The sequence below is a fragment of the Solea senegalensis genome, linkage group LG14 (assembly GCF_019176455.1).
Source record: "Solea senegalensis isolate Sse05_10M linkage group LG14, IFAPA_SoseM_1, whole genome shotgun sequence".
NCBI classification, from domain to species: domain Eukaryota; kingdom Metazoa; phylum Chordata; class Actinopteri; order Pleuronectiformes; family Soleidae; genus Solea; species Solea senegalensis.
In genome coordinates this window covers 22,342,257-22,367,733 of record NC_058034.1, presented here as the reverse complement: position 1 = coordinate 22,367,733, position 25,477 = coordinate 22,342,257, and the positions used below count along the sequence as shown (strand labels likewise).

Sequence of the window (25,477 nt, the reverse complement as noted above, 5' to 3'; positions counted from 1 at the left end):
ATAATCTGCCAACAAATGTACATCTTCACCGTGTTCAGATTACTGAAGAAATAACACTTTGTTTCAGACAACCTGTGCCATTCAAGAACAGCGGCGGCTTCAGCTGACGCCGAGGTTCTCTCATTCTGGCTTGAAAGCGCAAGTGAAAACGCTAACATTTAATCCAGACACACGCACGGTGTCCGGCCCAAACGCCATGCTTAACGCATGGTACAGTACAATGAAGAGCATTTTCCACATGGTCCAGCACTATATATATTTATATATATCTATAACTATATAAAAAATGTAAAAATAAAAACACATCTGCGCTCCAAAATACAAAAGAAAAAAACCTCTCCCACTCAATCGGGCTGGGTCGTACCACTTTGCTGGAGTGTAGTTTGGTGGCACACGCTCCTTTTGTCAGGGTTCCCACACCTTGCTTGATGTCAAATTCAAGGACCACTCAAGGACTTTCCAGGACCAATCCCCTCAAATTCAAGGGGCTGCTCAAGATGGGAGGGCAACTCGAACCAGACGTGTCAGAGGGAGTGGTTAGCATTGTTCGCTTGTCCATACTTGTACCGCCACCCGATGGTGAAGTGGGATACTACAGAACTCTGGCGCGCGAGTATACGACACGCAGTGTGGCGTGGCATGTGTGGAAGTACAGCACAGTCTTGACTTGGTTCTGGCACAGAATTTAAGCACTTTCACAAACTTCCAAGGATTTCAAGGACCTATGGGAACCCTGTTAACAGCTTTATAGTTGAAAAATTCCTAAGATGACTGTACTGGACTGGCACCGGTAAATATTCAAGTGATCGTGTATTGTGCCGACACAGACCCTGGTTAACGTGGACGTGGTGCGTGACCCAGCCGCGTTCTTCCACACAGTGCAACCAAAATAAGCCAAAAAAACAAACAATATACATCCTCTTACTGACGAAATAATTTATGTTTGGAAAACCAAAAAAAAAAAACAACAACTCTTTTTTTGGTAAACAAAATAAATTAAAGCATGCAGAGATAAAAGTCAAATCTCAACATTTCAGTCAAACATCCTACACTGTCAGGAGATCTTCCTGCTCGGAAGAGACCGCACACTCTTATTGAATCCTTAAAACAAAGGTAGCTGCCAAAAAACTAAAGTCAAACCCACTGGAATATCGTCGTCACGGTGATCTGCCCGAGCGTATAAAGGCTTATATTTACATACTTCGTCGTCTTCTGTGTTTTGGCAAGCTCTAGAAGGCCAGAGCTCATATTTACATACATGTTCATGCGGAGTTCAGCAGCAGTGCAGCAGCAAAAAAACAACAGACAGCAAATACTCGAGTGACAGACAGGGATCGTTAAAATAAATATACAGCATGTATCAAAAACAACAAAACAAACCTTGCTCGGATCCGTCCTTTTTAAAAAAGGAATAACACGGTTAACAAAATGATATGTATAAAAGAAAAGTAGATACTGTAGAAAGTGAGTCTCTTGTCTGTTGGCTTGTAAGGTGACGGTGATTCGCAAGAAGTGAAGCGGAGCGAACCGGAGTGAACCGGAGGGAGCCGTGCTTTTCTCTTTTCTTCTTTTTTTGGCCACATTAAGGCTTTGCAGTAAACATCAGAGCTGAGCTGCTGCCACTCCCTCCACATCTATACCAACTCGTAGTAGTTAAGCCAGCAAGGACAAAAAGACATGCACACGCACACACACGCGCACACACACACACTCTCTGAGAGGCTTGCCACGACCTCTTGATTTTACAGTTCATTTTTTCTTCTTTTTTTTTTCCTTTATTAGGATTTCTTGGCAGCATTAAATAGTGACGCCCCACCACCACCACCGCTCTGCCAGTGCCAGTGCTGGAGGGGGAGGCTGGGGTGAGTTGAGGGTCTGGAGGGTGAGGGAGGGAGGGAGAGTTGGGAGTTCAGTAGTCTGTGATGGGAGCGAGCTCAGGGCTCAGGTCCACCGTGATGTTCTTGTAAAGGCTGCTGAGGGAGATGTGGGGGCTGTAATGGAGATTGTTGAGGCCGTCCAAGTGTTGTCGCTCTTTGGAATATCTCAGCAGTTTATACCTACAAACACACAGTTACACAATTGGATTTTTCTACACCAGTATTTAGGCACTAACTCCAGCTGGCACCTGAAGGCAAATCAATTCAGTATTGATTCATTTATATATATGTATTTATATATTTCACATTCCAGACTAGTTTTGCTTGGTTATGAAACACAACAGAACAATACTTTTTTATTTGACACGACAATCAGAGTCCAGTTTGACTTTAATGTCAGGATTTTATCAATATCCGCTCTCAATAAAGTACAGCACGAGTAAAGCTCAGTATGAGCCCCATAATCTGGATCCATCATGGAACAGTCTCAGATTTTTTTTAAACTCTTTATTTATATATCATTTTCATAAACAAAAGACAAATACAAAACATTGACCAATTACATATATTCAAGGTCCGGGGGTGATACGTATATCCAAAAGACAAAAGATCATACCTAGTACATGCATACAGTCTGACTCATTGGTCACCATCGTTTTTCACCTAGATCTTTTCTAGGTCTGATTGAATAGGTCATTTGCTCTAGTACATGTAGTTGTTTTTACAATATTAACAAAAGTGTCTGTAGTGGAGGCATTTTTCTGGAGCCAACATTTTGTGATGGCCTTTTTACTTGCAAGATCCCAAGAAAGAGAGTTGAGAATAATACATTTATATTGAAACACAGAACCTTTAACTAATTTTTGCCACTTCCCTCCAGAAAAACTGGATGGAGGGGCAAGACCAAAAAACATGAGATAGCTTTACTTATTTCCTCCATTTTATTGGTGAGACGAGTTTATCATTAGCTTCTTTACTTAGTGTGGGAAGGTCTAAGGAGTTTAAAAATTCAGCAGCTGAGTGGTTATTAACCTATTCTAATTGACAATATAAAGATTTATAATATCTTTCAAATGCTTTTTGTATGGCGTACAAATTGTTAGTAATTTTATTTGTAGTCGTGTCTCTAATCTTGTGGATAGTGTTTTCTGCCTGTTGGTTTTTGAGCCTCCAAGCCAATACTTTTGCAGCCCTCGGGCCAGCCTGGTTACATCTTTTTTTTTTTCATGAATCTTATATTTTTCTCCACCTCCTCACCTAATATTTGATCCATTTCCAGTTTAGTATGTCTGATTTGTTGTATAATCGAGGGTTCTTCATTTGTTATATGCATTTGCTCCAGATCTCTCTGTTTTTCCTGTAAACCAATTAATTGATGCACTTTTTAAGTGCAGCTGTCCTCGCTATGATATTCCACTGAGCTGAATTTCTAAAGGTGTGATCATTTAGCAAACCAGTATTAAGACGCCACAAAATTCTTCACTGGCTAACCATCTAAATGTAAAGTTAAAAAATCCCTGAGTGGTTTGAAAGATCCCTCCGACCTATTCTGCAATATTTCAGCCTATGTAGATCTTTGTTATAAATAAAATAGAGTCAATCCTTGAGTGGGCTGCAGAATAAAAGGTGTATCCTGGAGTTGATCCATTCAGAGCCCGCCATACATCAATAAGTCCAAGGTCACAAGTACTTTGTTTGTGCATTTTTCAATCAAATTCCTCCTTCTTATTCTATTGGTTGTATCTAAAGAAGGGTTCAGAAGTATATTAAAATCTCCTGCACAAATGAGTCCCATACGTTTGTGATGTCATTAGTTCAAACATCCTTCTGAAAAAGGTTATATTGCTCCCAGGGGGAGCATAGACATTAAACAGTGTTACTTCTTTCTAGTCTATTTTACCTTTTACCAAAACAAAACTAACTTCTTTATCATTCATTTGAGAGATTAATTCGAATTTGACAGCGTTTGAAATCAATATAGCTACTCCCCTTCTTTTTCCTTTCTTATACGATGAAAAGAAGGTATTTCTAACACCCATCTGTTTAAGTTTCTCATGTTCAGCACCTGAGAGATGCGTCTCCTGCCAAAATGCCACATTTATCTTCTCCCTTTTTATTTCAGCTATCATTTAGCTTCTTTTGACTGGGTTATTCAGCCCATTTACATTCAGAGACAGTATATTACAGTGTTGGTAATGCATCAGTCTTACATTCGAAACATTCTCGTGTCACCCCGGACCAATGGTAATAAACAGAACAGTAGTAGAACCGAAGAACATCGGGAACTTTGTAGAACAGTGAACTGAACTTCCATCAGAAAAGCTGTCATGTCGCTTCAGACAGTGAGGGGCCGGCCACCAGGTGGGGCCCTCGGAAGTGAAGAAGAAAGAAGAGAAAAAGAAAAAAAAAAGAGTTTGGCGGCTCTGTCTTTTGCCCATGAGCTTCAGCCTGTATTTTTTAAAACTTTTTAACTCCTGGTTCCGTTCTGCGGTACTTCGTCAGCCTCTCCCGAATCTGCTCCTGGAACCGGTGCATTTCTCCACTGGGGCTCTGTTGTCTCCCAGGGTAGAAGCTTAGCCAGCATCTCCTCCGAGATGTCTTTGCACTTGGTCCTGATCTCGCCCACTGTATCCTCTCCTCTGCAGGTCTTCTGCTGCCTGTGCAGCGCTGTTGTACATTACAGGGCCCGTTTTGAAAAAAGCATGCAGTCTTGTTAATGGGGTCTGAGAGTGTACGCCATTATCTCGTAGTATTTTCTTAATGGGTATGTATTCCTTCCTTTTGTTCTGCACCTCCGTCGTGTAATCATGATCAAAATACACCCGTTTGTTTTGGACACGGAGCTCTTTTTTCCAGGCGGTTTGAAGAATCTTTTCTTTGACAGAGACCTGGAGGAATCGAACAACCATGGAGCGTGGAGGGGCGCTCGGTGGAGGTTTCGGTGCCAAGGCATGGTGTGCGCGCTTGATCTCAAGTCCACGGTCTAGTTCGCTCCCCAGCTCTGTTTTGATGAAGTTTTCATTAAACGTGACTACTGACGTGCCCTCGGTGTCCTCGGGGATGCCATAGATCCTGATATTATTACACCCCTCCAAATCAGTCACCTTTTCCTGTAGCTCCCGCTGTTTGGTGAGCAGTTGAGTGAGAGTATCTTTGACTCAGATGTCCCATCTTTCCACGTCAATCATGTTTTCCTCCATCTGGTCAATTTGACCTATAACATCTTGCATTTTTCGGTTTACTTCTGATACAAATGTGTCCATTTGTTTTCTAATATCTTCCCTAAAGCACGTGCGGAAGTCTAAGAGGTCTTTTTTCAATTCAGCCTGTAGTCATAACTTCACTCACTGCTGTGCGGATTGAATCCGAGTTTCGATCTCTCTGCAACCTCCATCTTGTTACGAAGTTTCGCTAGCTTCAGCCTCCGTCTCGGATTCCCTTTCGTAGTTACTACATAGTCCATATCCTCATTTCTTGCCTTTGTCCCCATTCATCATTGAAGCAAAATGTGACTTGTTTGCTTGTATGGAGTAGATTAATGAGTAAAGATAACTGTTACTATGCTGCCATGCTGTGTAGAGCGCCACCGGAAGTCCGGAACAGTCTCAGATTTAAGGTTGGAGACTGTAGGTAAAAGTGGACATAACAGTAAGGGAGGAGTAAGGTGGATGTAGCAGTTAGCCACCAGGGGGCGACTCTGCTGGTCGCAAATAAAGGAAAAAAATAAGCCTCTACTTTTTATACTGATAAACGTAGAGTTAGCTGTGATTACCTGGAAAAACATGTTGTAGTATTTGCAGTTATTGAACTGCATAGTAGTCACATACAGCTGCATAAACTGCTGCTGTATGTGAGTGTATCAGACTGAGTCTGTGTTCCGGTCATAGAGGACGTACTGAACAAATATTTTAGGACGTGTCAGAATGGTCAGTTATGAGCTCTATGTGACCTTTTCTTAACAATGTGTGTGTTTGTACGTCGGTGAAATACATTCGCTGACTAAATACGGCGACCGCTGGCCGCAGTCTGAACACGTGTGCTGACTTTATCCGGCACATTAGCTTCCTATATAAAATCCTCTGTAAAACACTGTGCTCCACTGTGCAGCCACCAACAGCACACTTGTCCCTCCGCGTTGACATAATACCGCTCTTCCTCCCTCGCCTGCACTCTCGCAGGGACAAGGTGGAGCTAAGGTGGAGCTCTCGAAGTAAACTTCCTGGTGGGGCGGTAACATTCGCAGTGAGATGCGCATGCTGCTGTGTGTTTTATCGCCTATACTTACACTAAGGTGGACCACGAAGACATGACTGAGTATTCATTTTCCACATTTGGCGACTGGTAGGGCCTCCAGAGTCCCAAATATAAGTATTAAAATGATTAAAAAGTTGATTTTGCATAATATGTCCCCTTGTATTAAGATAACATTTGTCTTTATGACATTGTGTACTCTTCTATAGCTGTGATTGTACCGTTCTATTAGTGAAATGTGACAAAAAAACAGCAGCGTGGGTTCAGACATTGGTGCAGGTTCTTACCTGCCGAGGAACTGCACCTCTCCTCTGTGGTGGTGAGGAATGGACTTGTACTTGCCGAGCTCTCCTTCTGGTCGCGTGACGTTCAGACCAGCGTAATGAACCCTGGGGGGAGGAAACCAGGACGCAGTTTATATCTAATCACTGCTTTTGTTACAGCACCAACCCCAAACTCAAGATAATACAAGACTAAGATCACAGCCTTTTGATTAACGTATTCTATTCTATTCTATTTCTATTCTTTCTCTATTTGCTCCATTTCTGTCATATTTCAGCTTCTTAAATGTGAACATTTTCTACATTCTGTCATTTTTCAGCTTCTTAAATGTGAATATTTTCTACTTTCTGTCATTTTTCAGCTTCTTAAATGTGAACATTTTCTACTTTCTGTCATTTTTCAGCTTCTTAAATGTGAATATTTTCTAATTTCTGTCATTTTTGAGCTTCTTAAATGTGAATATTTTCGACTTTCTGTCATCTTTCAGCCTTTTAAATGTGAATATTTTCGACTTTCTGTCATTTTTCAGCTTCTTAAATGTGAATATTTTCTACTTTCTGTCATTTTTCAGCTTCTTAAATGTGAATATTTTCTACTTTCTATCATTTTTCAACTTCTTAAATGTGAACATTTTCTACTTTCTGTCATTTTTCAGCTTCTTAAATGTGAATATTTTCTACTTTCTGTCATTTTCAGCTTCTTAAATGTGAATATTTTCTACTTTGTCATTTTTCAGCTTCTTAAATGTGAATATTTTCCACTTTCTGTCATCTTTCAGCCTTTTAAATGTGAATATTTTCGACTTTCTGTCATTTTTCAGCTTCTTAAATGTGAATATTTTCTACTTTCTGTCATTTTTCAGCTTCTTAAAAGTGAATATTTCCTGGTTTCTTTGCTCCATAAAACAGAGATATCATTACAAATGGATATTTTTGGTTTGTGGACAAAAACCAAGACATTTTGTGACATTTTTTGGACCAAATGATCACTCGATTAATCAAGAAAATACTCGACAGATGAATCAATTATGAATATAATGGTTAGCTGCAGCTCTAGTGTTTTCTTTGTGTTATATTTTACGTATGTAATTACATACTGTATCACATGTTATGTATGTAATATGTCAATATGTGCATTTTTGTATATTTTTGTGGGTGGGCTTTGTATTATTCAATAATTTTTTATTAACTACATCGAACACAAATACAGAAAGTGAAATAATAATAATTCAATCAACACTTGTGAGAGGGGGCAGAGAGCTGCTTTTATATATACACATTACATACACTTATATACATTTATCTGCCTTACCATGGCTGTGTTATTAGCAGCTCAGCTGTTTCAAACATCTGCATCACACAGATATCGTTCTACGCTTTTAAGTCTAAGTTTAAGTCAATTTTCTTTCTAAGTGCAGCAATAAAGTTATGGTTTCTTAGAGAATATTTTTGGCCTCCAAAAATAAGTCAAAATAAAATGACCAGAGTGAAACACACACAAACTGGATTCTATGTTCACTCATTTCCCTTTCTGAAGACTAACCTGTTCCACGAGTCATCATCTTCTCCTCCCCAGCCCCAGAATGCATTGGGAAAGCCATTAATCTTGTGGAACTGATCCACGGTGAATCCACTCACACCACCAAAGAATTCATTGTAGGGGAGGCTGAGAACAAACAATAGACGTGAGTTTCTATTTTTATTGATACATAGTTATCTTTAAACAACTTTAAAGGGCTTTTCGAGGCTCATGGTTGTAGATTTCCATTAAAGTGGACCCTTTTATTTTTATTGTAATTTACACAGCAACAACAGTCGACGTTACAGTTAATGTGCATTTTTTCAATTAAACCTAAATATTGTGTTTATGGCAGACTCACATGTACATGTATTTGTCCAGCTTGGCAGCAAAGTGCCGTGGCATCTGACCACAACCGTAGTAGTTTCGGTCATTCTCTGGGATATGGTCAACATCGTGGAAGATAAAGCAGTCCCAGTCCAAGTCCTTCATGGCCTCCAGGAATCCCACGTTAAAGAGCATGGCTCTATTAAAAGGGTGACTGCCACTCTATACAAACATAAATGCACATAAAAACACAGATGACGCGTTGCACTGAGTTAAGCTCATTCAGCTCAGCACACCACACACACACACACACACGGTAACGTTAGGTTACTCACGTAACCCCAGTTCTCTGATAATCGAGTGAGGTATCTCACTATGAGAAACGCCCTCTGCGTGACCGATCATGGAAGCTCCAATGACACCACGTCTGGCAGCGGCACAGATATCCCTCACTGATACACCCCTGAACAGGGCCCATGAGGTGGCCATGCCCCTGGTGGAGTGGGCCCTCTGGGGGCTGCAACCCACGACTCTCGTAAGCCAAGATTATAGCCTCCACCACCCAGTGTGACAGGCGCTGGCGTGTCAGGGCCCTCCCCCTGCGAGAAGGAGCCCAGGACACAAAAAGCTGGTTGCTCTTTCTGAATGCCTTGGTCCTGTCCACATAGATGAGTAAAGCTCTCACATGACAAAGTGCATTGAGCTGTAGGCTGAATCACTAACCTTAGGCACAAAAGCCGGGTTAGGATGCAGTATCACCTTCCCATAATCTGCGGAGAACTGCAGACATGAGTCGCCCGAACCTGAGACAGAAAAACCCCAAATTCAACAGAGTCTATTTCGAGACCCAAATACTCGATATTCTGAGTGGGAGACAAAACACTCTTTGCGTGGTTTATACTGAAGCCTAAGCTGTGCAGCCTGACTATCAGTCTCTGCGTATGCCTCTTCGCCTCCTCCCTGCTGGGAGCACAAAGGAGAAAATCGGCAAGATAAGAAAACACTCTGAGGCCCGATGCTCGCATCGGGTTCAGGGCTGCTTCCACACATTTGCTGAAGACTCTCGGAGCTAATGACAGCCCGAAAGGCAGGTTTGGTACTCGTAGACTGCTCCTTTGAAAGCAAACCTGAGATATTTCCTGTGTGATGGATATATGCTTATATGAAAATAAGCGTCCTGCAGATCCACAGAAGCGAACCAGTCGCCTGGTCGGATGGATCGGAACAGAACATTGTGTGTGAGCATTTTGAATTTGTATTTTCGGAGGTGTAAATTGAGGTAATGCAGATCCAGGGTCGGACGTATTGACCCTCCTTTTTTCGGGATGAGAATATAAAGGGAATAAAAACCCTGATCTCTCTCCTCCGCTGGCACAATGCGAACCGCCCTCTGCTTAATAGAGAAGATATTTCGTTCTCTAAAGCCTCCACGGCTTCCCCCGTAGCTTCTGTCATAGCACCCCTTTGAAGGCTTCATTGCAAACTGCAGCCTGTAACCCCTGGCAACGGTTGTAAACACCCAGGGGTTGACTGCCCTACAAGCAATACAGAGAGGATGTAGGGCTCTTCCCGAAATTGCAAAACCGCAAGCAGCTGGACAAGAGTGGGCCTCGACGTCCTTCACCTTACCGCTGGCCGTTGTCCCCTTAGAGCAGGGGTGTCAAACTCATTTTTGTTCAGGGGCCACATACAGCACAATTTGATCTCAAGGGGGCCGGACCAGTAAAAATAGTAAAATAATAGCATAATAACCTATGAACAACAAGAATCCCTTTGTTTTTTTCTCCTTTGTTTTACATTTACTGAGGGATAATTTTACAAAACATGAAATTTCTTGAGAAATATAAGTGCAATTTCAACAATATCATGCCTAAATTTACTATTTATAAAGCACACTGGATCTATAAGGCACAAACATTTAGTCACGGGTATCTGGAGCATTTGACATTACGTTTAGATCAGTGTGAAATTTTAACAAATTCATCCTGTGGGCCGATTGGACCCTCTGGCGGGCCGGTTCTGGCCCCCGAGCCGCATGTTTGACACCCCTGCCTTAGAGGAAGCGGTAGCCATAACCAACCTCGACAGTCAGTCACAGAAAAACACCACACACTAAACCTTGACGTAAATAACACACGGCTTTCGCAACGAAAGCAGTGAAAAAGAATAAACAGTGTTAAATCCTGAATGTAGAATATTCACACTTGGTGACTACCTTGACAGCACATCGGAAGAGCAGTTGAATGAATAATCTCAAACAGGACAGTGGAGGAGCTCAGTGATCTTCACAGTGGAAGAAAGCGAGAATGGCGGGTGCAGCACACAGGGCGCTTATAAGAGGGGCAAGTGGGCCCGTGCATCTCGAGCTGATTGGTCTGTCATATGACAGACGTGGTGTCGTTGGAGCTTCCATGATCGGTCAACGCAGAGGACATTTCCAATAGTGAGATACCGAGGGAGGTTTGAAAGAGAACCTCCCTTTCATTCAGCGCATACACACACACGGTAACCTACCTTTCATTCACACACACACACACACACAGACACAGACACACACACACACACACACACACACACACACACACACACACACACACACACACACACACACACACTGTTCAATGACGTAGAAGGCAAACTGCAGGCGTTGCCTCTGTAGCATGGGGATGAGGTGTTGGAAGAGGATGGGGAGATGCTCATGCCGGTTTCTAAACGGGATCAGGATCGCCACCTGCAGGACAAAACACAACAATCTACTCAAGCTTGCTGAAGTGGTGAATGTTTCAGGGCGTTAACGCTAGCTTTTCAGGACAGTGGAGAATTCACATTTTCTCTGGACCACACATACAGTGTCGTTACGACGTGTGCCAGCAGAGGTCACGTGTCAACTTCAGACTAACTTTATTTTAATATACAGCGTGTCCATAAAGTCTCTTTACAATTTAAAAAAATATATTACAAAGGCCATTGATAAGACACGTTGGTAATCACATTGAAATTGTGTGTTTCAGGTATCCTGTTGGTGAAGGAGGTAAATGAAACCCTAAACAATGTGTATCATGGTTTACTGAGACAAAATCAGATGTGCAGACTCAGCGAAACAACAGAACTAAGAATGGAAGGGATCCACCATCACGTCCTTCAATTCGTGCATGGCACAAGAAATTTATGGAGACAGGGACAGTGTTGGATAAAGGGAGGAGTGGGTGACCAAGAATATCTGAGGAAAACATTGATCATGTAAGACAATCCTTTGCTCATTCTCCCACAAATTCCATCCGTACTGCTGCCAGACCGAACGATGCACACAATCCTACACGAGAACTTGAGATTGTACGCTTACAAAGTGCAACTGTTATAGGCACTCAAGCCAAATGACAAACCAAAATGAAGAGAGCTTGCAGTTAACATGCTGGAACAAATTTCTGAGGAGGAAACATTCCTCAGGAGAGTTTGTTTTAGGGAAAACAAACACTATGTGAGAATCTGGGAGTCTGCACATCCGATTTTGTCTCAGTAAACCATGATACACATTGTGTCTTCTCTCGAGGAGAACCCATTTTTTAGGGTTTCATTCAACAGTACCTCTTTCACCAACAGGATACCTGAAACACACAATTTCAATGTGATAACAAACTTTGATAAACACTGATTACAATAAAACAAAGGTCAGGTTCAGCGGTGCCCTACGATACGCTCACTGCAATCGTAAAACGTGTATAATACGAACCTTCCAGTGAGGTTGACAGTCCTTCGGTTTCCAATGTCCTCCAAACGCAATGTCAAACAATGTGGAGAACTTCAGTTCGATCTCCTCCATGGGGATCTCTGTCATGTTCACGTCCATCACGCCCTCTGTGCACACACAAGATGTTCCATTGAAAACACTTTTCTTTTATGAAGCAATGAGGTCAAAATATTAAAAATTGACAGGAGTGGGCACCAGTGGACTCACTCATAGAAGGTAATCGCTCAGGGCAGGGGAGGTTCTGAGCGTATGTGAAGTTCTCTGGCAGGTACTGAGTCGGCTGGACCAGGTATTCACTGGAGTTACTTCCATCAGGATAATCTACAACAACAAAACAACACACATGAGAAATAACGCGCTGAGGGATCCATATTGTCACATTTACACCAGTGTTCATATAACTGACATAACTTTACAGGTCCTTCTGCATTTATTCCCCCTATGATGATGAGTAGAGGAATACTATTTCATTGTTCGGCTAATTAATTGGGTCATTATTGCCCCTTTTTTTTTCTTTTCTGAGCAATGACTAAAAATACAGCGGGCACTATGACCCAGCTTTCAAGCGCATGCACACACAGGACAACATTCACACAGCATCCATTCTAGATACATTCTGCCCTCTGCTGGTTCAAAGCAGTAACTTCTTTCTACCTTGAACAGGAAACAGCAGAAAAACAAATCAAGGGACTTTAATTGATTATATCAACAGAGCCTTTATTTTTTTTCTTCCCACTGATGAAAAGCATTCATCGTGTGAACTTCTCTCGCGTGGTGCGATTCCGCACAATTTCTTTTAAATGTAGTTTAATAAATGTAAAAAAAGTGTTTGTGACTCACCTGTCCCATTAACTGTGCTGTTCTTGTTGGTGTACAATCGGATCATTTGGCCAATGGTCCTCACATTGTCCCTCAACATGATGCCCTGAGCCTGCACCATGAATAAGTACGTGTTGGCTGACAGAGAAAAGAAAATGTGTTTTTGTTTCTCACATACTCACGTTTACATTTGCATCATTTAGCCTTGAAGTGACACCTTTTGCATGCAACAAATCATTATTTTCACATTTAATTTACTCTCAATTGTCTTTACAGTTAATCAAGTCAGACTTATTTTGTCCACAAACCAAAAGGAATCCATTTTAATGATTTCTTTGTCAAAAGGGAGCAAGGAAACTGCTCGCTGATGTTTAATTTAGTAATCCTTTAATAATAGATTTATCACTGCGGCCCTAAAAATGTTGGTTTCTGTGATTTGCCTACTGCCGTTATGTGAAAGCCAAAATGTAAGACACGTATAGAGGTCCTGAATGATGATCATACAACTTGATCTCAACCTTGAGGGTGACAGAGATTAAATTAGGTGAAGTACCAACCAGCACAACACAGACATAAAACGTTGTGGATTCTATTCTCTGCACATTCGTGACTAATAATTATTAAAGTGTGTTTTACTTTCATACCGACTACCTCTGGCATCACGATCACCCTGAGAAAGTGACCCAACAAAGCATTAAATCAGGATTATCACTAAACAACCCAAAGACTCAAGATATTAAAACTATTCACAGTATTCATAATGTGGAATAATGTGAATGACACCATGTGAGGCAACCTTTAAAAGATTACTGAAGAAATACAATAACACACATTCATTTATATACGCATGAGAGGTTGACCAATATGGACTTTTCTACAGATGATACTAAGAAAACAGGCCAGCTGACAGCCAGAAAAGTAGAGCTGCACAATTACATTACATTACATGTCATTTAGCAGACGCTTTTATCCAAAGCAAAAGTGCCGTGACAGGAGTGTCACAATGTCACGGCACGGTGGGTTAGTGGTTAACACTGTTGCCTTATAGCAAGAAGGTGTTGCGTTCAGTTGCTAGACAGTTGCAGTGGCTCTGATCAACCCTCCATCTGACCTTGGATTTTCATTTATGTAATGACATTAAAGATTCTTTCCTTTTTGCCCATAGGCCAGTATTTTGGGCACGCTTGAGTTGATAACCTATACCAGCCTTTTTCAAACTGTGGGGCGGGCTGCCCTGGGGGCAATGTTTCGGAAACTACCAACAAGCCAACATCAGCCTGATTCACAACGACCAAAACCCAAGATGAGAAAATGCCACCAAAGACCTATCGGTGTGTTGTGTCTCAAACCATTGGCAGGGGACAGCATTTGTATTACCAATACAAAAACAATGTTATTTGCACAGCAAATTATTGATATTGGTAAAGTATTATTTGTTATCCAAGTGTATTCATTGTTTAAAAAATTACACTATTATAGTTAAAATTGCACATTTCATATTTTTGTGTGAAAATTGCTCTCACAAGGAAATATTGAGGTTATTTGTATTGCTAAAGCAAAAATGTTATTTGCACAACAAATTATTGAAAGAAAAGTGAAACGTTTGTTCTAATATTGATTCAAGAAATGTTATACTTGACATATTGTTACAATTTCGTGAGAAATGGGGGCCCCCGGGAAATTTCTTCCTCCAAAAGCGGGCCAACAAAAAAAGTTTGAGAACCACTGACCTATACCAAAACAGGATTTTTTCTAGTAAAAAAAAATATGAGGGCAACCCTGTATTCACAGAGCTACATTTATTAACATAATTAATATTTTGTATTCTCATGTCGCAGCTGATGTAAGTACAAATCTTCTTCAATGTGCAAAATAAATAAACATTAACAAAAACAAAAAACAGATGGAGATTTTCAGCCTATTATTGAAGTCATTAGTCTTATCAGGGGATCTTGGCGTGCATTGTCAGTTTTTGTTTTGGCTCCATATTCAGCCGATTTTTTGGAGGGTTTATACAGTATTTTAGATTAAATATTAAATATGCAAAACAGGTTTTAAAGACATGGGAACATTTATCAAGTTCCTGAAAACAAAAACACCTCATTTGCAATAACTGGCCCATTAATAAATAATCGATAATCAGCTGATGCAGATTATTAAGAAATGGCAAATACCCGATCAATCAGACAGCTTCTAATATGGATATGATTAATTGTTTACTTATACTTCATATAAGCTTTGTACATTATATACATATATATAAATAAAAGGTGTGGGTCAAAATATTGTATTCCTATATGTTTTACTTGCAAATTAATTCATTATCACAGAATTGATATATGATAATATTGGTATCGTGGGCCATGTATCACGTGAGGTACCCTGTGATTTCCACCCCCTGAAATTTGTGTTGAGGTATGTTCTGCTTTGGTGTGTGGATAAATGGAGTGGCAGCAAATGAAGAAACTCAAATAAATACATTAATATTCAGTAAATAAACAAATATAATGTAAACATACTGACCAGTGATGCAAGTCACTCAAAACACTATATATACAGTATAACGTTAAAGCCACTGACGGCGGTAGCGGCTGTGTCAACGTTCAGTTGTTAGCGGTTCATTCATTTGCGGGGTGCTGTCAGTAAACCGGAAAACCGCGTTACACGCATAAAAAGCGCCGACTGGTTTCTGTTGAATCAATTTAGACAACACTACGGTCCAGTTAGACACGAGGAGGGTTTGGTTTTTATCATTTAACATAAAAATAAACAGCGAGAGCTAGCTGCACATCATGGCCCGGGCTGCACTTCCAGCTAGGACTAGTTAGCCAGTTAGCTGATTGTTTAGCGCGAGCCTGGTGTGCGAGTAAGAGGATCCGGGGGGGATCGTCGTTCCAGACATAATTACATTAACCGCACCCCGGGATCATCTCCCCAGTGTTTACTAACCTATTCCGGGCGCCACATATATGAAGTAGAGACAAGTGGTGGACATGGAGAAGAAGAATATGAAGGCCAGAAACGACCGGTTGGACATTCGTAGCAGCCGCCTCCAGTTCACCATTTTGGCTCAGGTCCGCTTCTGCTTCGCCGACAGGAATCCCATAAAAGACTTTATGAAGTGAAACGTCCAGGAACAGAGAGGCAGCACTGACACTGATGTCTGTCATGTGCGAAAAGCACCATCAACGCTCAAGCGACTAGCGGAAAAGGTAGCTGTGCCTTTTTCCCCCCCACACACACACTCTCACACACTGCCAAGAACTTTCCAGATGGATAAAAAAAACAGCAGGTTGGTAAATCAGGTAAACGGCAGCCTCATGGCGCTCCGTCGGTCCGGGCACATTGACAAACGTAACGCTGCGGGGAAAACTTTGAGCCGTAATCCTATTTAAAGACGCTCCTGTTCGTCTCCCATGGTCTCAGAGCCGCTGGTTGAAGAGGGGCAGTTCCGCGCGGCTCTGCCTGCTCCCACACAGTCCGTGAGCGCTGCTTCGTCTAACGCGCTAATAACTCACTGAGCCTCGCGGGTCCCGTGTCATTAAACCACATGGCAAATGTGTCAGGGCACAAAAAAACACAGAACCGACTAAATTCCGCTCTGCCTCAGTTTAATTTTCTGCCTCGCACTGCAGAGACCGTTTCCGGTGGGTGTAGCGGCGCCGCTCCTCCCCGGCGTCGCCACGGAAACCAGTGCGTGTCGCGCAATCGCCCATGGCAACGCCCTTTTCGGCTTGTAGATTGTTTTGATCAGATGACTCGGCTAACGATTCTGTCGATTAATCACACGATGAATCGAGAGAATCTTGTTTGTCAAACCTGGAAATGATGATTTCTTTTGTCGTATGGAGCAAAGGAAGCAGAAAATATTGTTTCCAATATTGAAAGATAACACTCAAACCAATTAATCGTTTGTCAAAACAGTTGATGGTTAATTTAGTAATTGATGAATAGAGATGAAACAATCGATTAAACGATTACTAAATTCATCGACAACTATTTTGATAATCCATTACTTGTTTTGAAGCTTTTTTCATGATTAAAACAAGATTTCGGATTGTTTCAGCTTCTTAAATGTGCATATTTTCTTCATTTCTTTGCTCTGGATAACAAAGAAATCATTAAAAGTGAATCATTTTGGTTTGTGGACAAAACAAGACATTTGAGTACATCATCATTTCCAGGTTTGACGAACACCAATCAACATTTTTTTAAGGTTTTCTGATATTTTATGGACCAAACAATTAATCGATTAATCCAGAAAATAATCGACCGATTAATCGATTATGAAAATAATCGTTAGTTGCAGCTCTATTGATGAATAATGGAATAATAATTGGTTACGTTTCCTCATGTACCTGCATGGTCTATATGAAAGAATCCTCCCACAGTCCAAAAACCTGCACATCAGGTTAACCAGACTCTAAATGGACTTTAATCTCATCATATTACGGCTTTATTCTTGTATTATTGCAGCTTTATGTGACTACTTTATTCTCAAAAGCTTAAATGTGTTTTTTCTTCAGCATGGCCTGAATACTTGACCTTTTAGTTTGAAATGAATTATATATACACTGTGTGTTTACGCCATGCATGAATATATGTATGTGTATGTTTGCATTTTATCATTTAAAGCCATAAAGACATTTGACACACATTTGTTTGTTCTGTGAGATGCTGTTCGCTGCTCGTTGTGAACCAGACAAAGACTGAAGTCCGGCCCACGGGCCAATCACAGCCCTTGGTCAGGTTAGTCAGGTTGGTCAGTTTGGCAGCCCAGACATACATGCATTCACCTTATAATTATGTTATTATATTATTATGATGTCAAACTCCAGATGTGCTGGAAAGGCAAAATTTTTTAAAGAGTTCACTCCTGCATGGCTTAGATTTCCTTACATCGCGATTTCAAAATGATCATTTTGAAATCAATGAAAATAAAAATGTGTGTGTTATTTTAACTGTTTTTTAAAAAGGTCCATTGTTCATTTTCATTTGTACATATACACTGTAAATAAAAACATTATCATAGCATTTCAGTTTTTCCTAATTATCGTGCTTCCTTCTTCTAGTTGTTTGTTTCAGAATTTATGTATAAGTAAATACTTGGGCTTCCTGTGCAACGGTGCTGGACTTACATTAGATTGGAAAAACATTGTACAACTTGTGTAGTCACTCAGTGGGGCACTGTTTGCTGCTAGCTGTTGTTTTTACATGCACTCAGGTATAAATCCCGTCCTAACAGCCGTGTCATCTTTCTATTTCCAATAAACAATTCCAAAGAAAAATGTTATAAATATATATATTTACTCATTTTCAGCAATAAATGTGTCACGTGATCGTCTGAGACGCGTGTCTCGTGTTCCCAAAGCCCTACACTGCTCTTCACTGAGTTTCTGTCAATTATAACAAGTGTTATTATGAGTAGTTCAAGTTTAACCAGCAACACCTGAGTATAAAGACACGTGACCTCAAATGACCCAGCATGACCCTCAGGCAGAATAAGAAATGAAATACAGACCCCTAATGGTTTGGGGTGAGATATCACAAAAAAGCATGAGACGTGTCTCTGACAACTTGTAAAACAACATTTATTTTTCCTTCCTGTTCCTGTTTCCACCATGTGGGGTCAGTCCTGCTACACTCCTGCATGAACTTGAACCTTGTAACCCACACTGGTCTTTCTGGGCCGCCCTCCAAGTCCTCCCTCCTCTGCTGCAGGTGGAAGTGGGAAGTCTGTGTGTCCACTCTCTGCTGTGTGCGTGTGTGTGTCCACTCTCTACTGTGTGTGTTTGTGTGTCCACTCTTTACTGTGTTTGTGTGTCCACTCTTTACTGTGTGTGTGTGTGTGTGTGTGTGTGTGTCCACCTTCATCTGTGTGTGTGTCCACTCTCTACTGTGTGTGTTTGTGTGTCCACTCTTGTGTGTGTCCACTCTTTTACTGTGTGTGTGTGTCCACTGCTGGTGTGTGTGTGTGTGTGTGTGTGTGTGTGTGTGTGTGTGTGTGTGTGTGTGTGTGTGTGTGTGTGTGTGTGTGTGTGTGTGTGTGTGTGTGTGTGTGTGTGTGTGTGTGTGTGTGTGTGTGTGTGTGTGTCCACCTTCATCTGTGTGTGTGTGTGTGTGTGTGTGTGTCAACTATCTGCTGTGTGCGTGTGTCCACTTTCTGCTCAGTCATGGCTCTGTGTCTCCTTGGAGCAGGACGCGTGTTTCAGTGCAGAGCGGCTGTTAGAAGATCCACGTCCACGCTGCTGCAGCTGCAGTCACATAAGTAAGAACTGTGACTCATCTGACATTTGCACTCTTCAGTCTTCTGGACTTTAGCCACAGAGCGACATTTACTGTTGCTCTCTCTCTGCATGGGTGTGTTAGTTTAATCCACTAGAGGGCGTGATATCTGCAGTCAGTGGTACAGAACATATTAAAATTCTTAAAATATGTAAGAAATACAGAAAACATGGCAAATTATTACCATTGCTATCATCATTATTATTATTATTGTTATTGTTATTATCATTATTTTATTATTATTATTATTATTATTATTGTTGTTATTATTATTATTACAGAGTTTCTCATTCTCTTTATAATATTTAAAATTGAGAATGTATGTATGAGATTGAGAGATTTATATTATTATTGTTATTATTGTGTAATGCCATGTGCATTACACAATACATTTACATTTGTCACAATTTTGTAGAATACAAGTTGTTGTGATTCTGATTTATTGTGATTCCACTATAGGGCTTTTAATTATATATATATACTGTGTGTGTATGTATATATATAGATATATATATATATCTATATATATATATATATATATAATTAAAAGAAGATTTAATGAGCCAGGGTTACATAATAAATACAACAGAATGTTGTTGTTAAGTTAATTTTTACATTCTACATTAAACTGCAATTGCTAATATCACTAGTAAATTGCTAATATAACTAGTAAATATCGTGCTTCAAATTAGACAGACAGACAAAATTAAACTCTTAATTATATATTCCTCTTCCACCCAAACTTTGGGTGGAAGAGGAATAATAATAATAAGAATAAACCCATAGGATTATAGTAGATGCTGGAGCAGGCCCTCTAATTAGAAAAAAAGAGAAATATGCCCAAATTATTAACACCATTATTTTGGGATACAGAGTAGAAAGCCTGATTAGAATATAAATTACAAATAAAATGTATTTTTTTTCTACATTGTAGGTGCACAGGTAGCAAAACCTATAGACATTAAACACAACATAGCTGGATTTTGAGAAGACATTTTATCCACTAAAGGTGTGTCTTCATTCATCACATGAGAACAACAGAGACAAAGTGTGACTCATTCTTCATTTCACTTAATCCGCTTCACTTAAAACTCACACAGCCTGGATTTTGCTTTGATTTTTCTCAAACTGCCAACTCCGAGGACACGGGAAAGAAACCCATGAACAACTCTGTCTTCTTTAAAAGTTTCAGCTGAAGCTTGTTTATTAAAAAGAAAAAAAAAAAGGCCGTGCAAACACCTTTACAACAACAGCAAACATCGAGGAAGTGCAAATCCAAAAAGACACATAGAAGAGAGATATTTAGTACAAGTGAAACAGCAAAAGCGGCGTCTGTTTTTCATGCTTCTGTGTTTTTCAGTTCTGATGTTTACTCAAACTCAAACATATTAACAAAAAAATGTCAGTCACAGCTGTAATCCACAGAAACATGGGGGAGGTAACCTTTGACCTTTGCTAAAAGACTAAGCTGATAAAAAAAAACCTTTTCTTTATCACAGAATTTACTTGTTTATCTAACTTAAAGGCACAAAGGTCGCACAAAGGTTTTTGACTGCTAAAACGGACATTCGGGGAATATTAGGGCGCGTGAGTAAAATGTGACTTCGCAAGACCTCCTGATTTTGGGGTTGTCAGCCATGATCTTGCAAGTCTGGTTTTCCACTTAAAGACAGTGTAGGGGGAATGGAGACAGCCCTGAATCTCCCCACAAAACAAGATATTTAACCATCTCAATGACTCTGTTCTGCTTTAAACTCACTGACAGTTGAGTTGATTTCACGGTGACTGTCTGCTCATGTTCTCACTGCCACCATGTTCCTGTGTGTTCTGCCGCAGCTCCTCAATGGCCTCGGGCAGGCAACGCGTTCACGGAGTGGATCTGTTCTATGAGACGACGGGCACAGGGAAACACGCTGTGCTGCTGCTTCCCGGTGCTCTGGGTAAACAATTCATTCATTCCACCTTCGTTTAACCAGAGAAATTCTGTATTTGAGTTATTAAACGTCTCCTTTCGAGAAACAAGTGAGATGTCGCTGAGGTCTTTTTTACAGTTCTGCTCATTATAAGAAAAAGCGATTTAGGCATCTGAGCGGCATTGGTAATTTGTAACCGGAGGGTTGCCGGGTCGAATCCCTGCCACGTCAAAGGCTAGGGTACCCCTGAGCAAGATGCCCAATCCCCATTGCCCATTATTTATTGGAAACTCTAAATTCACCCCAGCAACTGGGGGCCACATCCAGTTTACTACTTGTGCCGGATAAATGGGAAGGTTGCGTCAGGAAGAGAATCCAGCATAAAATAAACGCTGCCAAATCAAATATACAGATCATTCCACAGATTCTTGGGTGATCATCAATTGGTTCATCAGAAACTGTTGACAGGAAGTTGACAGACAAACCTGCAGATAAACCCCACTCAGATGAAAGCATAACCTCCAAAAACATACCAACGTACCAATGACCCAAACCCAAGATTCCGTGTTCAGCTGCATTGGCTTCCGTGTCCTTCACAATGTTTCACACCTGATTGCGGTGATTGTTTCCACCGACTGGAAAGGTTTGGTTTGCAACAGTGCGCTACTCACTATTTTGGCGTCTCTGTTCCATCCCTTGAAGTACCAGAAGAAAATGGTACAGTCCGGTCAGTACGGTACGTCAAGTCAGCTCATGTGTGCCTGTTGTTTCTCATACAAAGCTTTTGACGTGTTGTTCAGACCAACAGTCACAACCCGAGCGGGAGAATAAGAGCTGCTGCATCTCCTCCTCCTTCTGAGCGCATACAATGTTCAAGAAGAGGCTTTTCATGGTCAACACATACGCCTTTTTCATGTCATGTAGGCATCACATGTCCTGGATTCAGAGTGTATCACGGTAGCGTCCTCATGAGACAAACCATTTCTGGCCTTTTCCACCACAGGAAGCACAAGGACAGATTTTCAGCCACAGCTTAATTCTCTCAGCCGGGAAAAATTCACCATCGTTGGCTGGGATCCCCGTGGTAATGGAAAATCCCGTCCACCAGAAAGAGATTTCCCCCCCGACTTCTACGAGCGAGATGCAAAGGATGCAGTGGGTCTGATGAAGGTAGAACAGTCATTCATCTCAACTATAGCTGCTAAATGATGTTAGAGACCTTGCATAGTTCCGCTTTACAATCAAGGTGACTGTCTGTAAGGTTGACTCTCCACTCTCCGTTTGGTTTAGAGATTTTCTGTCTTTAAGACACGTGGGACCAAAGAAAGGGACAGAAATGATTCAGGAAAGGCTCTGTTAGGGTTGAATCAATGACCTTTTCACAAATGACAGTCTAACTACTGTAGGTTGTGATGAAATGTGATTCATGTTTGATGGAAGCTTGTGATTTCGGGTGTGAATATGTCGTCTGTTTTTCAGGCTTTGGGCTTCAGCAGGTTCTCTCTGCTGGGCTGGAGCGACGGAGGGATCAGCGCTCTCATTGCTGCAGCAATAAACCCCGACCTCGTCCACAAAATGGTTGTGTGGGGGTCCAATGCCTTCATTACCCAGCAGGACATTGACCTTTACAATGGTACGACGTCTTTCTCTGTCCTGGATAACAGTCAGTGGTCACTTCCCTCTCCATATCTGAATCTCTCTGCCGATTGTCCTACTCTATTTCGGACTCTTTTTCGGTCAAAGCCTCTTGCGATGCTACAGATTTAGTTGTGGGCAGTAAACAGAGCCCAGAGAAGTGTGTCTTTCAGATCACTTGATCTACTGAAGCTGAAACAATTAAAAGATCTGACTACTGCACAAGGCCTGGCCGGTGGAGTTTCATCCTCTCCAACTGTGCTGTTTTCATTAACGTCAGTGAAGTGGCTTTTCGAGGACTCGTTTGACTTACTCATAAGATCGTACATTTCTGCCAGTCACAAACTTTAACATCACCCTTTGTGTTAAAACGTATTCTCTTACTTTTCTTTGAATCATCCTCGTCATCCTTCTGTTCCACCTGATGTTACAACCGACCTCTTCACTTCAGCAAAGTGCCTCCACATTTTGGGCTTAAAAAATGTCTGACTTGCTCGCTGAGTCTTCACACACACGTCAGTGGACATGTCAACAACACAACATTTGCTCTGTACTCATTTGTTGACGGGTAGATTGACAGTTTCACCTGCCGATTGTAAAATTGACCTCACATTTGGTGTGAGGTTGGGGGTTAATTCCATGCCCTGCTACTGCACCACGAACTGTGCCTGAGTTAACTGTGTTTTTTGGGGCCAATCAGGCATTCGCGACGTGTCTAAGTGGAGTGCGAGGATGAGGAAGCCCCTGGAGGAAGTGTATGGAGCAGAAGTCTTTCCTAAACTGTGGGAGGCCTGGATAGATGGAGTCACACACTTTCTCAAAAGGCCAGAAGGTACTGACTTTATTTGTTTGTGTAGACTGGTGCCAGAAATCAAGTTAAACAATCAAACACTGAAAATCATTGCAACTGGTCAAACTATGAACACTCCTCATTCATCTTTGTCTTCCAATTCTGTCTCTCAGTATTTTTATGTTGACACAGATTTGAAAAAACTTTCAAAAAAAGATCACAATCAACCTAATTTCTGTCGCCCCCAAAAATGTGGGTTTCTTGACAGCAATGCTGCTGTTGACTTTTGTAGATGAAACAGTAAACGCTCTTTTGGTGCAGACATAGGAGCTGTATTTGTACAACAGTGATTAAACGTACAATTAACACAACAACACTTCCATGTGCTCTGAACAGGGAGCGTCTGCATGGAGTTTCTGCCCCGCATCACATGTCCGACCTTCATCATTCATGGAGAGAAAGACCCGATGGTGCCCACCTTCCATGCTCAGTTTCTCTATAAACACATCAAGGGATCACGGTGAGAATGTTCACTCAAACCTGTTTTAACCAACGTTTCATACACAACTACATTCAATTCAGAAAATGACACGTGATATGTAATACTATATATATGTATATGTGTGTGTATATATGTGTATATATATATATATATATATATATATATATATGTATATGTATATGTATATATATATATATATATATATATATATATATATATATATATATATATATATATATATATATATATATATATATATATATATACACATACACATATATACACATACTCCATTTTTCTGTCCAATATCTAGATTATATATGATGCCAGAGGGTAAACACAATCTCCACTTGAAGTATGCTGACGAATTCAACAAACTGGTGGAAGACTTTCTGGAAGAGTGACCGTTCACACAGTGAAATAAACATTTCTGTGTTATCATGCTTCAAAGATTTACAGATTTTTCCTTTGTTAAATGAGCTATGGCTCATGTGAAATTAAAATGAATGTCCTTGCTCTCTTACTCTGACAATGCTAGCGGTTTCTAGATATTGTAATTCACAGTTTTCCAGGCTGAGCCACAAAAATCGGCATCTTGTTACACTTTTAAATGTATTTTTTTGCTCTAAATAAAATGTACTTCTAAAGCACCTCATGGATATATTGTTGTATTGTTGCATAATATTGAATTCCCACATTATGATATCTGGCTGTTCCTGGGAGCCCTTTGTAAAAATGCACCCCAAACAAATATCTGATAACGAAGCCGGTGTGCCATTATTTTCGGTGAATGCAATACGCTTCTATAGATTTATGTTAGTAGTTTCTCATAATTATCATATTTATGACTTAGTTTCTCGTAATGATCATATTGATGACTTACTATCTCTAATTTTTATTTTTATAAGTGGTGGAAACGGGCCTCTGTGGTCAATATGAAACATTAACAACATAAATAAAAGTTTGAGATGTAGAGTGAAATTAGTCATTGACGATGACGAGGCTAATGTCACCTATTCTTTTATAATGGCAGCTGTTAGTAGAGCTGGTCAGGTATCGTTCATCATGCCTGATATGTAGTTTTATTGTGAAGGGTAGACCAGAAGTGTTGCGGTTGTTGTTGCTGGGAAAAATACTTTTTTAACATGTCAAAACTAGAATAGACGCGTTAAAAACGGCCATTCTTGTTCTTCGATTATTTTATTACTCACCCAGAATAGACGCGCTGTACGCTCGGTTACATTGGTGCCAGCGGTGGGATTTTTCCTGGATAACGTGGATAACAGGAGTTTAAGACCGCCGAAACAGTTTGCCGAACTACCCTTCACAATAAAACTACACATCAGGTATGATGAACAATACTTGACAAGCTCTACTAAGAGCTGCCATTATAAAAATGGCTGACTATGCTAGCTGATTAATTAATAACCTGGGCCTTTTCAGAAAAGGGTTGTATTTTATTTTGGTTAGTTCAGTTGTGCTAGCGCTGCGCTCCATCCGTCGATGATCGGTTGATTTGGGCTGTTTTGT

At 40.7% G+C, this 25,477-nt stretch overlaps 2 protein-coding genes across 2 annotated transcripts; one reads left to right on the top strand and one right to left on the bottom strand.

Annotated features, from left to right (window-relative positions):
• Nucleotides 1-921: 921 nt before the first annotated feature.
• b4galt6 (UDP-Gal:betaGlcNAc beta 1,4- galactosyltransferase, polypeptide 6) lies at nucleotides 922-16,498 on the bottom strand. Its single transcript, XM_044044476.1, has 9 exons — nucleotides 15,772-16,498; nucleotides 12,844-12,960; nucleotides 12,211-12,324; nucleotides 11,986-12,110; nucleotides 10,870-10,986; nucleotides 8,290-8,477; nucleotides 7,953-8,075; nucleotides 6,416-6,517; nucleotides 922-2,057 (listed from the first exon to the last, which is right to left on the bottom strand). The coding sequence occupies exons 1-9, from the start codon at nucleotides 15,884-15,886 to the stop codon at nucleotides 1,910-1,912; spliced, it is 1,149 nt and encodes a 382-aa protein (XP_043900411.1). The 5' UTR covers nucleotides 15,887-16,498; the 3' UTR covers nucleotides 922-1,909.
• A 2,413-nt stretch (nucleotides 16,499-18,911) lies between these two features.
• bphl (biphenyl hydrolase like) lies at nucleotides 18,912-24,599 on the top strand. Its single transcript, XM_044044477.1, has 7 exons — nucleotides 18,912-19,090; nucleotides 20,944-21,047; nucleotides 22,024-22,190; nucleotides 22,500-22,653; nucleotides 23,356-23,487; nucleotides 23,842-23,965; nucleotides 24,261-24,599. Exons 1-7 carry the CDS (start codon nucleotides 18,996-18,998, stop codon nucleotides 24,349-24,351), a joined length of 867 nt encoding a protein of 288 aa, XP_043900412.1. The 5' UTR covers nucleotides 18,912-18,995; the 3' UTR covers nucleotides 24,352-24,599.
• Nucleotides 24,600-25,477: the final 878 nt, after the last annotated feature.

Bases quoted from the DNA above. Each gene is read 5' to 3' on its own strand.
- b4galt6 (XM_044044476.1), bottom strand. From the start codon at position 15,886: ATGGTGAACTGGAGGCGGCTGCTACGAATGTCCAACCGGTCGTTTCTG. The intron at 8,478-10,869 runs TGTGTGTGTGTG...ATGTTTGTATAG, and splicing joins CCTTCTACGTCATTGAACAG to AGTGGCAGTCACCCTTTTAA. The intron at 2,058-6,415 runs GTAAGAACCTGC...GTGTGTTTGTAG, and splicing joins GAGGTGCAGTTCCTCGGCAG to GTATAAACTGCTGAGATATT.
- bphl (XM_044044477.1), top strand. From the start codon at position 18,996: ATGGCTCTGTGTCTCCTTGGAGCAGGACGCGTGTTTCAGTGCAGAGCG. The intron at 22,191-22,499 runs GTAGAACAGTCA...TCTGTTTTTCAG, and splicing joins ATGCAGTGGGTCTGATGAAG to GCTTTGGGCTTCAGCAGGTT. The intron at 23,966-24,260 runs GTGAGAATGTTC...TCCAATATCTAG, and splicing joins AAACACATCAAGGGATCACG to ATTATATATGATGCCAGAGG.